General features: G+C 40.2%; 1 protein-coding gene across 1 annotated transcript in view; it reads left to right on the top strand.

Moving 5' to 3' along the window:
• NCBP1 (nuclear cap binding protein subunit 1) overlaps positions 1-17,775 on the top strand; it is a 30,949-nt gene that overhangs the window by 9,975 nt on the left and 3,199 nt on the right. Inside the window, exons 11-22 of the mRNA XM_021537122.4 lie at positions 618-728; positions 1,145-1,209; positions 1,929-1,991; positions 3,850-3,924; positions 4,990-5,093; positions 5,942-6,064; positions 7,225-7,327; positions 8,663-8,756; positions 11,216-11,319; positions 11,969-12,083; positions 17,090-17,233; positions 17,649-17,762. Coding sequence (XP_021392797.1) covers positions 618-728; positions 1,145-1,209; positions 1,929-1,991; positions 3,850-3,924; positions 4,990-5,093; positions 5,942-6,064; positions 7,225-7,327; positions 8,663-8,756; positions 11,216-11,319; positions 11,969-12,083; positions 17,090-17,233; positions 17,649-17,762 — 1,215 coding nt within the window. The remainder of the gene's footprint in view (positions 1-617; positions 729-1,144; positions 1,210-1,928; positions 1,992-3,849; positions 3,925-4,989; positions 5,094-5,941; positions 6,065-7,224; positions 7,328-8,662; positions 8,757-11,215; positions 11,320-11,968; positions 12,084-17,089; positions 17,234-17,648; positions 17,763-17,775) is intronic.

Genomic DNA, 17,775 nt, shown 5'->3' with positions numbered 1-17,775 from the left:
GCTGACTGCAAGATTATTTTCATGTTTCTTAGAAGGACTTTTCCAAGGGGTAGTGAGCATATGTTTTTGTTGTATGAAATGCTGGTTGTAATTCTCGGTTTAAAGTTGTGACTCTATTTATATATGGTTTTGTATAGGAGAAAAGAGGGCACAGTGGAAAAGATAAAAATGTAATTTTAATGCAAATATTCTTTTCATACTAAATGCTTAGGCTTCATTATTTACTACTCAACAAGATCAGATTGTTTCTGCATTTCTCAGATCATATGGTATCACTGCATTAGGGCATATTTTAACTGTGCCCATTTCTACAGTTACATGCTATGTTTGTTAGACATAATAGGTGTGTAATGCTGGTGTTGTACGAAATGATGAGTGTGTGATGCTAGTTAGTATGAAATGATAAGACCAGTTAGGGTGAGCTGTATTAGTATAGTGTTGTGTCACAACTGCCTCTTACCGGTTCTTTCTATTTTTCCTGGAATGTGCATTTTATATTGAAAATACAGGTCTTCTGGGATATGTAATTATTTAAGATTGATGGCCACTTTGAGAAGCCGAGAGTTGTGCAGGTCACAAAGGATTGTGCTCTTATTCTGTGATTTTCTCTCCAATAGGTAATATTTGCAGAGTTGTTTCAACTGCCGTCTCCACCACATATAGAAGTCATGTACACAACACTGCTGATTGAGCTGTGCAAACTTCAGCCTGGCTCCTTACCACAAGTTGTATCCTTTCTGTGCTCCTGACGAGCATTTATGAAATGCAGGCTTTATTCTGTTTGTTCTGTAGCTGATGGGACAGTAATAAATACTATTAATAGTTACAGTATTAATATTTCACAGTTTCTGCAAGAAACCTTTCCTGTAACACTTGCATTGCTTGTTGCATGATGTGAATTCTGTCCTTCTGGAAGAAGGCAGCAGTCTTGTTGCCATAATGGAAGAACAGGTTGGGATTAGAGGGTGGAACTCAGAATATTCTTTGCTTTTTCTACTGTGGGTTTACAGGATTTACCTGATTTTGCAGTAGGCTCAGGGAACTTCCAGTACAGAAAGCTGATGACATTCTATTAAAAACCAGAAAGGAAAAACATCTGACTCACCCTACTTGTTTTTTTTAAACCTTAATAAGAAACTTTAAGCTTGCACAAGCCACAGAAATGCTCTACATGCGTTTGGACACAATGAATACAACATGTGTGGACAGGTAAATATGTTTTGGACATCGTGGAGAACATTCCTTGATATCCAGTGAAGAAAACGGAGGCTGTGGAAAGGGTAGTCAGAAAGCCTTGTTAGAGCTACCTGATGTTATTCAAAATGTTTTGTGGGCTGTGGCTTTGAGTGCGCTACAGAGAAGGCGGAGAGGATTTACTGCTTGCCTCTCCCAGGAGCACCCCCCCTGCAGGCCACAAGTCTAGCTGTCTATGCAGGACAGTTAAGATTTTCCACGTTCAAAATTTTTCCATGTTCAGAATTGTTCATGGTTGTGTGGCAAGCACTCTACTACATGCTGTGACTGCTCCCTGGTGGTCAGGGACATGACTTGGAAGAGAAGTTAATGGCATATGTGCCACCCAGAGTGGTCGTGCTTTTAGCCTTTCAGTGAAGTCTGCATTGAGTAGGAGAGTGTTTAATGGCTCATTAAAAATGTGAAAGTTGTGTATTCACAATAAGTTTACATTTTAATTGTAGTTACATACTTCATCTCTTCATGTGAAATGCATGACAGGCTATTTGTCCATAACATCTTTATGACTCTCTAAATTCAGGCTTTTGTATCTGTCAAATAAATGCCTGTTTAATGCTGTAATAGCTTAAAGAGTTTAGGCTCATCTTGGAAAAGTAGAATGCATTTATAAGAAAAGCTCAACTGAAAGTTTTCCTGCACTTCTCACATTTAACAGCTTTTTTCTTTTTATTAAGATTTATTAACTGGTTTTCGCACCACTTGAGCAACTTTCAGTTCCGTTGGAGCTGGGAAGACTGGTAAGTTTCTATCCTTTGGATTCAATCCTTAATATCTTAAAACCTTGCTAAAACCTTAATATTTCAAACACATTCAGGAAGTGTCACAGTATGGTGGCGCTTATTAATGGTTTTCCTCTAGCTTGTCAGAGACCTTTTGTTATCTGTCCACCAGCACTCAGTGGCATATTATTTTGGTAATCTCTTTAATCACTGTATTGTCCCTGGTGAGCTTTGTGGTATATCTCAAGACAGCGTATGCATTCCTTAAAGAGGGGAAGCAGAAATGTGATCCCTGTAATCTGTCCTTCACTTTGTCAGTTGCTCATGAACTTTACAAAATGTCTCCTCATACCTTTTCTTTACTTCAATGGTTGTGCTGATTCTTCATATCCTGAAGTCAAGTCTGTTGTTTTGCTCTCTCCCCTACCCTAAACCTTTCATTATAACTTTTATTCTTGAGACCTTGTGGTCTTTTTCCCACCTACCAAATCCTAGTGCCTAAAGTTCCATCAGAGCTTGCCCTGCCATCTGTTCTTACTCTGCCACATTTTGAACCTGCATCTCTAGCAGGAGTTCTGAGCACAGGTTCCCTGAGATTTCCATTCCAGACACCCATGTAGCAAGGGAGAGTCCCTTGAGGCCAAGTCCTGCATGGAGTAGTTTCTATGGCCTGTGACTGTACCTGCTTTTCTGTAGGCAATCTGCCTTAGAGTCCTTGTTCAGGGGGTTCACCCTTCTGATAGGGTTCTTCAGCTTACTTAAGTTTCTTGCACTGTCCTCTTGTGGAGTTAAGTGCTTGGTGGCTATCCTGGCATGCATCCATGTTGACTGACCAGGCAGTGATTTATTTAAAAAATATGGATATTGATCTAGTACCGATATCCAACTGTGACGGACAAAAACTCACTAACAGTTTAAAGTTAGAAAGTGTATGTTTATTGCAATGCCGGGCAGTATGTGGGATAGCTCCCAAATACACGCTGCGGCTTCCAGGTGATTACAGAGCCCTTTTATCCATACAAGTATTGAATACCAAAATACAAATACATATTCATAATTTTGGCACATCCCATTCCTTGCTTCGTATGCTAATAATTTCAAAAGCTATTAAGCATGCATAGTTTGTTCCTTGAAATGGGTCGGTGGTCTCTTTCATGGGGATGGGTCCCAAAATGAGGAAGTAAATGAAGTCTTCCTCGTTCTTACCTTTCTACCTTTTCAATACAAATATGACAAATGAACTCTTGGTAAACTCCCATTCCTTGTCTTCAATTGGTTTCAGAACAGAGGAGGCCCACAATTGTCTTATGTTCCTAAAAGCTATTTGTCAGTTTCGATATTCTTCATTATAAACCCAGCTAACTAAACATTGTGCTGACAAGCAATCAATTATTAGTTAACTAATTTTAGTTTTTTAGTTTGCCTGGATATTCTTTGATGGCAGTGCTCTCTCTCACAAAGTGCCATTTTTCACAAATCTTGCAAGTAACTGTATTTCAGGCTTTTCTTAACCTGCAATGCATTTGAAATCAGCCAAAAAAGCTGAGAGAGAAACAGACTATGAAATCACTCAAGGTTCCTTTCCTAAGGAAAGGGAAATCCAGCTAGCCATAGCCACAAAATATTTTTAATGTGATGGAGGAAGGGAGGTTACTTGAAAATTTATCACACAGAGATGAGATTCCAGCAATGCCAGGTGCCAATAAGGAAGTAGTGATTAACTTGCCTTAACGCCTTAAAAATGCCTACACTCCAATAGTCCAGCACCCCCATTGTCTTCAGACTCTGGATGTTTTGTACTATCAGACCAAGTCAAAAAGACACTAAAAAGACTAAATGCTTGTGCTAAAAGCCATTGTATTTTGTCCTTTGATAGGTCAGATTGTCTTACCCAGGACCTTGAAAAACCCAAACCCAAATTTGTGAGAGAAGTTTTGGAAAAGTGCATGAGGTAAGTAAGATCTTTCCATAGTTGCATTCAAGGCAAAGTTTCATATGAATACTGTCAGAGTCCTTTCAACTTGACTGTTGTCTTGGGTACATCTGTTCTTACAATTAATTTTCAGGTAAAAGATTAGTCTATATGCTTTTTAATCTGGTTTACTTGCTGTAGGACACTGCTCTAAAGAGAGGGAGAAACAGGTGATGCAGACAGTAGTGAGCTATCCATGGATGCCGTAGTTACATAAAGACATGTTTCATCACAGGCATGGGAATAAATATAACTTAGGCTACATTCTTGGAAACTATTCAGCCTGCACAGAAATAGAGTGAACTGACCATTAATTGTACCAAAAATCGAGACTCTATTATTGATTTTTCTAGGTGCCTCTGATGTTCATTTACTTTAAATTAATGAACAACTGTCTAAAGAAACAAAATCTCCAAACCTAACAAGACTACATAGTCAGTATTTCTGATAAGTAGTCTGGGTTTAAAATTGTTGAGATTAGGGTGGTATACAAGAGAGAAAGAGCAAAATGTTGGAAAAGCCTATGTTATTCAGCATCTTATATGAAAACAATCAAGGTTTGGGTGAATTCCATATCCAAAGTGTTGTGCTGTACAGCAAATGCATTTTTTTTCCATTTCATTGAAAACTCTGATAGCAAATGAAGTCTTTGTGGGAGTGAAATGAACCTGGAAAGTAAAATGAAGATGTCTAGTTCAATATTTTTCCTGCTTTGAGTACTGACATCTTACTAGTTTTCTGCAGCATGTCACAGGTTTTTGCATAAAATTTCTTAGCAGGCAGCTTTTTCACAAGGCAAATTGTACAAAGATGGAACTCTAGCTCCATGGAGTTAAAATAGAAAGCATACACTAAAATAGAAAACATACATAGTAAGTTTAGTTTATTAGCTCTTACTACTCAGCAGAAACTACCATTCTGTTATATAGGCATCCTGAATCTTGTTCTATGAACATTAAATAAAGAAAAAGCATTATAAAGGAGTCATTAGCTGTGGTGTTATTCCCTTTTTAATTTTACTGCTATGGAACTTTTTATTTCCAGACTCTCCTACCATCAGCGAATAATAGACATTGTTCCTGCAAGTTTTTCTGTCCTCAGTCCTGCTAATCCAGTGTGCATTTACAAATATGGAGATGAGAGCAATAGTAAGTATTAAAATTATTGGCGGTCAAGTTGAAGAAGTAGTATTTCAGAGCAAGGGAGTACACTAGATTGACTGTAATATGAGTCGTCTTCATGGAAAAGAATACAGATCAAATAAATATACATGATTTTTGTATGGATAATTACGCTTCACATGAGCAATTAATATGTATTAAGCCTGTTTTTCTCTAATAGAATCCTGTCTGCTACTTATGAAGCAAAGAAAATCCAGATACATCAAGCTACTATTGCTGATGTGGCTATGGTGTTGTGCAGTATTATTTGCCAGAAGTCTAGAATTGGACAATTCATCTATTTCACCAGTTTGAGCACAATACTATGGAAATCTGCATCTGAAGTGATAATGAGAAATTATTTTTTGAACTTCATGAAGCAGTAGAATATTTTACCAGTAAACTTGATTTAATGAGTGTATAGAAGGAACAGATACCATAAAGACTGAGGTAGAGAGGGACCTTATTATTCCTTTCATTGCTCAGTGTAAATACAGTCCTAAGCATAAAAGTGTCATCATCAAAGATACAATGAAGAAAAACAAAGAAGTATTGTATTTTTAGAAACCTGGTGGAAACTGAAATAGAGATTTAGTGAGAAATGTGATTGCCTGAGCTTGGGTCTAAAAGTTTTACTCCAAATTTTGAATATAACATGAAGAGCAGAAAATGTTTTGATCAGTTTTGTGGCATATTGAGGTTGACAGTGATATTGGAAACATAAAGTTTTAGGTGTAACTGGGAAGGGTACTTTTTTCTCTGCAGGGCAGACTCATGTTAAAAGTGCTCATTTAGTTGCTTTTCCATATTTTTGACCTGTGTTTGTTTTTGTTCAGGGTCTCTTCCTGGATATACTGTGGCACTCTGTTTAACAATTGCAATTAAAAACAAGGCCAGCAATGATGAAATCTTTGGCATTTTAAAAGATGTACCTAATCCAAACCAGGATGATGATGATGGTAAGATACAAGCAGTTAGACTTTAACAAGCTGTCATTTATTCTGTGTGTGACTGATCTGCCGTGCTTTGGAGCTGAATGTATTGGTTCACAGACCTGTATGGTTTCAATTTAGCAATAAATACACCACTGCTATTTTTTTTGTAAACATCTTACATGCAGAGGCTTGCCTGTTTTTCCTAAAAGAGATGACCTGGTGCTTGTGTGTTTTCTTGCAATTATTGACAGAGTAAAAGAATTTAACATATCCTTTGCTTTCAGCTGCAGAGGGCAGTTCTTAAATTTAGTGCTTCTACCCTAAGAGCTTCCCTCCACTCAGGGCAGTCCCACAACACATTATACAGCCAGCCTGCTGGCTGGCGTGTTCCACAGATAAAAACTCATGGTGGGACTGCTCACGTTCCCATTGGCTTTGCAGCCACAGGCACCACTCATTCCTAAAGCCTGAGTGTTTTATGGAGTGAGTGGTATGAGAGAGATTTAGAGAGTTAGAAGTTATCTAAACAATGGCAAATGCTTAATTGTTTTTGTAGTATTTGCAAGGCTTCAGATACACAGGCAGAGAGAAACCATGATCCGGTAGATTTTTTTTTTTCCCTGGGATCCACTTTCATGTTTCCTCACTTGCTTTGGGCATTACCCACTAATTAATGCTCTTCCTTCTGCCTGTCTAGAGCTGTAGGAGGGCACCTGACACCATTCACCATAGTAGCCATATTTGCTGTACATGCCTGGTGGACCTTTCTCCTATATCCTAAGTGGTTGGCCTCTCTACGTTAATAATCCTTACCTCCCCCCTCCTCACCCACACCCCTATCTTCATGGCCTTCCCAGGCCCTCATCTTGGTGCACAGCTGCAGTTTCCTTTGCTGACTTTCTGTGCTGCCATCAGTGCTATCACACATTGGTGGTGTGGCTGTGTCTCTGATAGAATTCAATGTTGGTGAGGAAGCTTGCTGCACATCTTCTCCATGGCAAAATTGGAGCCTGTAACAATACATTTTGTGGGAGTCTTTACTAGCTCCTTGCTCAACCCCGCAGAACTCTGTTGATGGAACTCTTGTGAAATGAGCTAAAACCATAAGTTACCTCTACAGCTGCATGAGTAGCTTACATGCTTTACTTAAGTATTTATTAGTTTCATCTTCAAATAACTTTCAGGTGAAGGATTTACTTTCAACCCTCTGAAAATAGAAGTCTTTGTTCAGACTCTGCTCCATCTAGCTGCAAAGTCTTTTAGCCACTCCTTCAGTGCCCTGGCAAAGTAAGTATAATATGTGCACTATTCTGGGGCTCACAGAACAGTTTAATTCTGACAGTGAAATGCATGGTAAAAGAAGTGGAGTGCAAGCTTCAGCAGTGTTGATACTCCACAAAGCAATATGACTAAGAGAGCTAATGACATTGCTTACTGAAGGAATGGTAGTGTAAATCCTAGATTATACATATAGATGTATTATACATTATGAATGGAATTAACAGAAATGTATACATTGTAGTCATGTGATGTAAATGAGACAGGTTTGGAAAATCATTTTTGTATTGCTTATTTGCTTATTATGGCAAAGAAAAAGGAATTTTCTCTACATTTCAGTAATGGGTAGCTTCCATCACAGTATCTTGTACTATGAATATGAATCTAGGACAATTACATTAGTATTAAAAAAAGGAAAGAAAAATAAAATATCGAACTTCAAAACAGTCTGCTGTTAATTTCTTCTGTCTACCACAGCAGAGTAAAATCCATCCGAAAAGCCATTGGAGTTTACCCCTTAAAGATACGTTGAAACTGCAAAGAATTTATTGCACCAGTTTTAGCAAAATTAGAATGCTATTTTTAATCCTTTGTGTTTTGGAGTTGATTTTATGTGGTTTTGTTATATGAAAGGTAGTCACATGCATCTTTATGAGTTGTTTTTCTATCTGTCCCTAAAATAGATAAAACTACTACAAAATCATGCTCCTGGAAGCTCTACAGAGGCAATGTTGATAAGAAGCTGCAGGTAGTAACCTGCAGTCAGGAGTAAAAGAGGCAGGGTGATTCAAATACTTAGACCATGGTATTTTCTCTGCTGCACAACAGCAGTGGCAGCCAAGAGATCAAGAAGAGCCTCTTATGCTTTATAGTTACATTACAATAAGCTGGGCTATGAATGCAGTGTAGCAGTCAGAGTAACTGCTAAAATAGATGCTTTTTGCAGCCTCTTCTTGGAAAAGAGGCACTTCAGACACTTATCCTAAGTTGGAGAAACACGTTAAGAGGAAGGTCTAAGGCTAAAAAGGCAGTAAATTTTGGTTCAGCTTTGTATAGATAAGCACATGAAGCAGAAAAGTGCCTCCTGCTTTTGAGAGCCTGAGAAATGTAGCCTAGTTTCAGGAAGTAGGTTCACCACTGGCATATAAGTTACTGTTAGGAGATGTCATTTCTTTGTAGACTATTTTGGCTCAGGATGGTAATATTTTACAGGGAATAGTTCTCTAAGAAATGCTGCAGATTGTCACGTTATTTTCTTTTGGCCAATCTAAACTGCTTGCCTTACATGTGCTGCTCTTTTGACCTGGTCCCAGCTATCTAGTGACTACTTACTTCTATTAAAAGGTTTCATGAAGTCTTCAAAACACTTGCTGAAAGTGATGAGGGGAAGCTTCATGTTCTGAGAGTTGTGTATGAGGTTTGGAAGAATCATCCACAGGTAAGAAGCTGAAATGTCAAGGATCTTTGTGAGTTTTAGCTCACAGAGGTCATTTGTGAATGAAAAAATGTATTGTTTCTTTTATATCCTTTAAAAAAATTTGTCTGTTGTCATTTTAAGGAAAGTTTAGGGTGTATTTAGTGTTACTACTACTAAAATGGAGGTTGAACACAAAATATGTACCATCAGTGGTGCTGCTTCTTTCACTGTGAAAGGGCAAGGACTGTCATTAATACTCAGATTCATGGTCTGCTGTTTGTTGAACAAGAGAATAACTTTTGCTGAAACCATGGTTTTATTCAAAGTTGGAAAGCAATATAAATATGTACATTTAAATAAGATGTAGGTCTCATATCTAAAACAGGCCACAACCTAGAAGTGTGGAAGCCCAGGGATTTTAGGCTTTTTTTTTCCTCTCAACAATTGCTAGTGGAAGCTGCCCAGTTACTACACAAGAGTTATGCTGGAGTCACTGTTGTGTGTGGGCAGGGTGAGTAGAGCTGCAGTAGTCACTGTTTAGAGCAGATCAGTCTGATGGTGCTGTGATAATGTTCACTCTCGAGCCAGGGGAGATAACACCTTAAAAGACATATAAAAGATGCCTCTGTTGTTTAAGCTGTTCAGTTTCTTCACAACAATTGTGTTTTTACCTTAGCTGTCATTTTTCTATTAATAGAAATCAATGAGGAATTCAGGTTGACTTTGCCTGCATTAGTTACTTCATGTATCCCTTGCTGGTTTGTCTGTGTTGCTGGAAAGTGGATTTCTGTGCTGGAAAGTACCTCTAAGTTGCACAGGCCAGACTATATGAAGTGATGCCACTAAGAACCAGCATCTGCTACTAGGCCTGTGGTCCAGTCTCTAGTGGAAAAAATGAGCACCTAGAAGATCCCTATGCAAGCTGTTGCCACTCTTAAAAACATCTTAAAAGGAGGATTTTTTAAAACATATATTTAACTTACTACCCAGTTTACTGACCTTGAAAATCTGACATTATACAGTCTGACCTACTTTTTGCTGCTATTTAACTGGATCAGAAGAAATTTCATTACTGCAGTGTAATATCTGTACTGCCTTCCTCTTCATTCCTTTATATCACAGCATTACCAAAGTGAGATGGAGGTTTCAAACCCAGAGTAAATTGTCATGTTATTTTTTTAAGAATAAATCAAGATCCCTTTCAAAAATCTCAAGTGCAAAACTTAGGAAAGTCTACTGTTTGCTGTTTTACTTAGTCATGGAACTTTTGTTCTCTTGCTTTTACTGCAGTTCAGTGTTTTTTGCTTCTGATCAAGCGCTTTTTTCCTATTCCCAAGTCCTCAACATCCTTGTCACATAGAAGGAATGGTGCCTTCACAGCAGGACACTTGTCCAGAGTCTGTTTTCAGGCTGTTCACCCTACTCCTATGTCTGTGGGAACATCCTTTGATTTGTTTCAGACCAACAATGCTTATATGCTTAAAGCACTAATGAGTGGTCTGTGCTGCAGATAGTGATTAATAGCAGGAGTCAGCAGTCCCTGGACTTTAAAGCAGGCTGGTGATGACTTCAAAAAGAGAAACTTTAACATTGGGATTAAATACTTTCTCAAGATCCTAGATGTGTGTTTTTTGGAAGACTAGGCTAAATAATCATAAATCCTTCCTGGCAATGCAGAAAGATAAATAGAGCATAGGATACTATCCTAGGACTTGAAAGTTGAGTGCTGAGTCCTCTGTATGATTCATTCAGTTATTTTAATTTTCCTTCCTTAAAAGGAGCTTTGTTACACTTCCTCATATGACATCAGGTGGTTGTAAGGATAAATACAGTGCAGGCTGTGGTTCTTCGATACTGTGGCATTCAATCACATGAGTAACTAAGATAAGCCGTTTTTTCTGAACGGCTTGCATCTTCTTTAGTCAGTAACTCTTTGCAGTTGCCTGCCTCAGAATCGTGGCAGTGCCTGTAGCAAGTAAGCCTTTCCATTGACTCCATGATGCTCGTTCATTCTGTCCTGAAGTTAATGGGCTTTGTAGAGAAAAGCTTACTGTCATGTTTGAGGGCTGTTGCAGTTCAAGGAGAGTAGACTAACAGCAGCTCCTTCATAATGGTGCTCTGACAGGTATATGTGCTCTGGTTGGAGTACTTTGATGTCAAATAGTAGCACTCATGTCTCTCAAGGCCTCAGTTCCAATTTGGTTATTTGTATTTTTTGCTTTTGTATGGGAGTATGTGTGCTAACAAGGAGTGGTATTTTCAGAAGTAGGTATGGTTGGTAACAAAGTTAGAATGCTTTATGTAATTGATACAGATCCCCTCATTTGTAATGTTTTAAACTAGACTCCCCAGCTTGTTAAAGTATTCAGAATTAGTCAGTAATACCACTGATGTGGAATTGCATCGAATCATCTCTGGTTTTATCTGAGGATGAAATATTTTACACAGATTTTGTGTGTATTGTCTTTCACAAAATACAGATGATTGCTGTGCTCGTGGACAAGATGATTCGGACGCAAATTGTTGACTGTGCTGCAGTAGCAAACTGGATCTTTTCTTCAGAGCTGGCACATGACTTTACCAGGTAACAAGAACTTGGTTTGGGTTGTCTTTGATTTGTTACTTTAACTTGCCAGTACATAGTTCAATCTTTGAAAACTCACTAGTAGAATAAGGTACATTTAGGCTTTTGCCTTTTCTACAAAATATGTGCATAAATGTTTTTCTTCTTGAGTTGGGGTATGAATGTTGGTATGACAGTGCAGTGTTGCTGCTAGCATGTTATTTTGCTAGTAGTGTCTAAGCCCACTGAAGTGGAGCTGTTCTTAGACAGTTGCTGTGTGTTGTATTGCTGCTGTCTGGGCACGGTCCTGGCCATTGGGGTTGGTATGTAACTTGTACCACCACTGATGGATTGCATATTGAGATTGGAAGAACTGTTCAATCTGAGGAGTTGAGTTTGATGTTAATACTCTTGCAGTGTGTACATGAAATAAACTCTTACTCTGAAGTGTACTGCAGCAAATAGGCAAGAACTGGTTGTTAAGATTTCTTGCATTACAAATATGTTTACCTGTATGCTGAGTGTTTGTTCACTCTCGTAGGTGTCTCCTTAAATGATACATAGATTTTTTTAATTCTCCCACTTATATTTTCCTGTTAAGAAACTACATTTAGTTTCCTATTTTCAAGTAGTGTGTAATGTGGTGGTTTGAGCTGTATGTATTTCCTAGGTTTTATATCTGGGAGATCTTACATTCCACAATCCGTAAGATGAATAAGCATGTCCTGAAGATTCACAAAGAATTGGAGGAGACCAAAGCAAGATTGGCCAGGCAGCACAAAAGAGTGAGTAGTTTGTTGGTAACTTTTAAACCAAGTTATAGAAGCCTGCATCCTGATGTACAGACACACAGTTGGTTTTCAGAAGGACTGAAAACATATGATTCTTCAGGAAGCATGTCTGCAGAGATGTGGTCAGCTGTAGCACTGAGACATCAAAAATCAGATGCATGTTCTTGGTCCTAGCTGTAATTTCAGAATTTAGTAAAATCTTCTAAGGGAGTGCATACATATTTGATCTGTTCAAGTTCTCTCTCACAATGTTCTCTTCCAATATGAACATGTTATTCCGCTTGCCTTCTAATCTGGATTCCAGTTACCTTATTAGAGAATAGTAAAAACCGTTACAAATTATCCATAGTAAGTTCTGTTAAAGAGTGCTCTTGTGGCTTCCATGCAGAAGTGCACAGAAACAGCTATTTGCAATTAAGTTGGCTGTTACTGTTCTTCTGATGGATGCTGCTGGATTATGACACTGATATGGCACTTTTCTTCCAGCTTATTTTCCTGAATACAGTTGCATGATCTTGCATTAAGTACAGCAACTGATGAGGAAGCAGCTGCTGTTGTATTCCGTTGTCTCAAGTGAGCCAGTAAAATGGAGTGAGTGTTCTTCTATGGCAGCTGGAAAAGATAGGGCCTGAGGAAGCTTGACTGAATGCAATACTTAGTTATGACAGAATTAAGTCAGTTTATAAATATGCTGATTTACAGAAAGCAAGAGAGAATTTCTGTGTTTCTTTGAGGTCTGTGTGTTTACCTGCATAAAATCCTTAACTAGCTCCAAAATTTTGAGTTGAGTTGAGTGTCAAAATGTGACACAGAGTTTGCTAATGTTTTTTGAAAAGAGGTCAAGTCAGTCATCTGTCCAGAAGCTTCTGTTGAGAGATCACTAATAACTGTCAGCTTGCCAGTGTTGGTTCATCCCAGCCCCTTCATCTTGTTTCCTCCACTCACAGCAGCAGCCATCCTGCTTGCCTCCTCGTCTACATTGATGAACAGTTAATAAACGTCTGTAATTATGGAAGACTTAGGTGCAATCATTGATCTTACTATGAGGCAAAGAGCTTCTCTGGCATCTTTAAATATACCAGTGTTTTAATTTCTGTCCTTGTCTCTTGCTGCAGCTCTTTATTACTTAGTACTTTAAATGAGTATTGTGCCAGGAAGAAACATTTTTTTGCAACAGTGAGTAGTTCTGCAGGCTGTTGCTCTGTTGCATGACCACTACTTTTAGAGAAAGTATGCTGTCAAGTTTTGATTTCCCCAGCATGAAGGCTGTCCAAGACTTGCTTGCTTTGTCTTGGTCTTCAGTGTTTTGAGTTCATAAAATCTCTGTAGATGGGGAAAAAGGCAAGTCCCTATAGAGAGAATAAAATTGTATTCTCAGTTACTCTGGTATGTTTTCATTTTTTATACGGATTCAGAGCTATACCTGTCTTGTAGTTGTGAACTTTATTTCCTATGCTGTAGGTGAGTTAGGACATTTATCCCAAGTTACATATGTTTCTTTTATAGATATTTAAAATTTTGAGCTGGTAATTTATGTATGTCTTTGCACAGAAACAACTATTTGATACTAAAGCAGTGTCTTGTGTTTGAATTTACCATAATCCATCAGATCCTGTCTTTCCTCTTATATGCCTTGTAGTCTTGTTTAAGACTTAGTCACCTGAGCTGGTTCTTAGGTGTATTTTGTGGGTGGCGGTGGTGTTGTGTTGTTTTTGATGCAGTGAAGCATGCTGTTCCTAGTTAGTAGATCAGTTTCTGTGCTGACCCCTTCTAGTCTTGAGAGTAGTCTTTTTGATCATGAATATAGGGAGTCTGCACTTCAAAACACTTGCTCCAGTCTTCAGCCTTCCTGTTGTGCTAACCAGCTAGATTCATTTAAGTTCTTGCACCAAGTGCAGGAGAGAATTTGTGCCAGGTGCATTATTTTTAAAGCACTAAGATTTCAGAACATTATTCCATTAATTACCCGTCTTGCTGCAGTAGATACAATTTGAAAAACATCTATGCCAGACAGTTTTTAAAAATAAAGTTGTTCGTTACCATGTAATGATAAAGTTAGCAGGCCTATTACCTTTCACTGTGTTTGCCTTAAATAAACCGTGAAATCATAGAATGGCCTGGGTTGGAAGCGACCTCAGTGATCACTTAGTTTTAAACCCTTGCCATGGGCAGGGACACCTTTCACTAGACCAGCTTGCTCATAGCTCCATCCAGTCTGGCATTGAACAGTCCCAGGGGCATCCTCAGCTTCTCTGGGCAACCTGTTCCATTGCTTTCTTCCCTATTTCTTATCTAAACCTACTGTCTTTCAGTTTAAGGCCATTCATCCATGTTCCACCACTGTGTGCTCTTGTAGTTAGATCACCTCAGAGCCTACTCTGCTCCAGCTGAACAAACCAAATCATCTTGGCCTTTCCCTCGTAAGAGAGGTGCTTCATCCCTCTAATCCTCTTGGTGTCCCTCCTCTGGACTCACTCCAGCAGGTCCATGACCTTCCTGTGCTGGCACCCCAGAGCTGGGTGCAGGGTTCCAGGTGGGATCTCTCTCACCAGAGCAGAGCAGAGGGGCAGAATCCCCTCCCTCCCCTGCTGCCCACGCTGCTTTGGATGCAGCCCAGGACACGTTTGGCTCTCTGGGCTGGGAGTGCCCATGGCTGGGTCGTGTCCAGCCTCTCACCCACAGCAACCCCAGTCCTGCTCACAGGGCTGCTCTTGATCTGTTCATGCCCAGCCTGTGCTGATACTGGGGGTTGTCCTGACCCAGGTGCAACACCTTGAATGTGGTCTTATTAAACCTCATGGGGTTCCTATGGACCCCTTCTTGAGCTTATCCAGGTCCCTCTGGATGGCATCTTGTCCTTCAGAAGTGCCAGCAGCACCACACAGTTTGGTGTCACCGGCAAACTTGATGCAGGTGTACTTGACTCCTTTGTCTGTCATTAATCAAGATAACACTGGTCCCAGTACTCCTGGGTGATACGACTGGTCACTGATGTCCCACTGACTGGGACTTGCATTTGTTGACCATTGTCCTCTGGATGTCACCAATTTCTTATCCATGTAACAGTTCACCCATTGAATACATCTCTCTCTTAATTTTGAGAGAAGGATGTTGTGGAGGACCATGTCAAAGTCCTGAAAAATGATATCTGCTGCCCTTCCCTTGTCCACTAGTGGAGTCACTCAATCATGGAAGGCCTGCAGGTCGGTCAGGCAGGACTTGCCCTTGGTAAGGCCATGCTGGCTGTCCCAAACAATCTCCTGTCCTCCATGTGCCTTGCACAGCTTCCAGCAGGATCTGTTTCATGATCTTCCCAGGCACAGAGGTGACACTCACAGATCAGTTGCTACAGGAGTCCTCCTTTCTACCATTTTAGAAGATGGGTACAATGTTTTCCCTTTTCCAGTCACCTGGGGCTTCATCTGACAGCCACAACTTTTCAAATGTCATGGACAGTGGTTTGGCAACTACATCAGCTGGTTGTCTCAGGACTCTAGGATGCATCTCATTGATTCTACCTGTAGACTTTTAGGTTCTTCAGGTGGCCATGAACCTGATTTTTACTTAGACTGGGAAAGACTTTGCTCCCCCAGTCCCCATCCTGCTGTTTGTCCACTCAAGAGATGTGGGAAGAGGGGTTATGATTGAAGACGGCAGCAAAAGAAGTTCTTCTGAAGAAGCTTGAGTTCCTCAGCCTTCTTCTCAGTGTACCACCATTGTCTGTCAGGGGACACCTTCTCTGACTCCCTTTTCTGGCTTGCATACCTTCCTGTTATTCTTTGTGTCCCTTGTCAGGTTCAGTTCCAGCTTTTCCTTGGCCTTCCCCACCCCACCAGGTATGCTCTTCCCAGGTTACATGTCCTTGTTGGTGCTGCTTCTGCATTTGCTTCTTTTGTTTTAGTTTGACCAGCAGCGCCCTGCTGAGCCATGTCAGTCTCCTGCCTTCCTTGTCTGATTCCTTGCTCCTGGGAATTGCAAGCTCTTGCTCTCTTGTGGAGATCTGCCAGCTCTGTTCCTCTCCTTTGTCCCTGAGGGCAGTTTCATTGAGTAGGTCCTGAAAAGCTGAAAGTCTGCTTTCCTAAAGTTCAGGGGCCTCTCTTGACTCCTTTCCCAACCCATATCCCTCAGGACTGTGAATTCCACCAAGGCATGATCACTGCCTCCTAGCTTGACGTTCCCTATTAGACTCCTTTGTTGGTGACCAACAGATCCAGTGACACCTCCCCTATTGTAGGGCTGTTTCCTGGGTGAGGAATGTATGCTCCATGCACTCCAGGAATCTCAAGGATTGCCTACAGCTACTTTTCCAGCATATGCAGGGGTTGTTGAAGTCCCCCAGCAGCACCAGAGCCTGTGAGCAGGCTGCCTCCTGCAGCTGGAGCAAGAAGGCTCCATCAGCAGTCTCTGCTTGGTCAGGAGCCGGTCACAGACACCGACCAAAGGCTCCCTTTGCTGCCTCAGCTGGGACTGTCACCCTCTAGCTTTACACTTGCTCATGGCTGTTCTTCAAAGATTCTTCACACTCGATCCAGTTCTTGATGTTGAGGGCAATCCCTCTGTGTCTCTTTATCCCCATGTGCCTGCTGAACAGCCTGGACCATTCAGTCATAGGATCATCCCACTGAATTTCAGGAGTGAAAACAAGGTTATAACTATCCAGCAGCACAGTGGCTTCCGGCTCTTCCTGTTTGTTGCCCATGCTGCATGCCACTGGTGTAGGGGCACCTCATCTGGGCTGTCAGCCACAGTACCTTCCTGGAGAAAAACGCCTTAAATCTCATGAACCTCTATGCTTGCTCTGGTTTCTCTGAAATCTTGCTAATAATTTTTTTTCAGGGCTTTCCCATATTAACATTTTTTCTACCAAATTTTTATCCAGAATTGTGTGCTGTTCTTCAATTGTCCTGCAGAAAACTTTTCACATGTGGAATTGGGGGGAATTAAATTATATCCACACCTGCCAAATTACTGGTTAAGTCCTGTGTTGTTGTCATTTACAGCGAGACAGTGATGATGATGATGACGATGATGACCGAAGCACTGATCGGGAAGATGGACCGCTGGAAGAGCAGATAGAGCGCTTGCAGGAAAAAGTAGAGTCAGCCCAGAGTGAGCAGAAGAATCTCTTTCTTGTTATATTCCAGGTAATGATGGTCAAAGTCTCTTCTCGGTTTAGGTTTTGAAGTTACTTGATTTGCAAGCCTTCAGCATCACTACTATCTTGGGCATTTTCTTGGAATAAGAATATGGGAAGGGGTTGATGACTTTATCATTGGTTAGAGTCAATCCAGATCATCCCTCCGTAAAGACTGGTTTGGAGTAGGATCTGATGAGTTTCAAGTGCTTAGAAGGAGAGGAGTTCTGCTAGCACACAATTTCCTGAACAACCAGAAGGTAAATGGTTGTTTTCATACAAAATTCAGTATTTGCCAAACAAAATAAATATTCTTACAGTGCTGTTCAAAACTTCTAACACTCAGATCTTCTCACCTTAGATTAGGATTCTTCTTTAATTTGATGAGATTGAATGAATTTGGGTTTTTTTCTCCTCTACTGCAGCGTTTCATTATGTTGTTAACGGAGCACTTAGTGCGCTGCGAGACTGGTGGAATTGATGTATTTACACCCTGGTACAAGAGCTGTATAGAGAGGTTGCAGCAGATCTTCCTGCAGGTAAGTTTCATTT

The sequence above is a fragment of the Lonchura striata genome, chromosome Z (genome assembly GCF_050655825.1).
Source record: "Lonchura striata isolate lonStrDom1 chromosome Z, ASM5065582v1, whole genome shotgun sequence".
NCBI lineage: Eukaryota > Metazoa > Chordata > Aves > Passeriformes > Estrildidae > Lonchura > Lonchura striata.
Note: the sequence above shows the minus strand (reverse complement) of the source record. Positions and strands in the feature narration are given on the sequence as shown.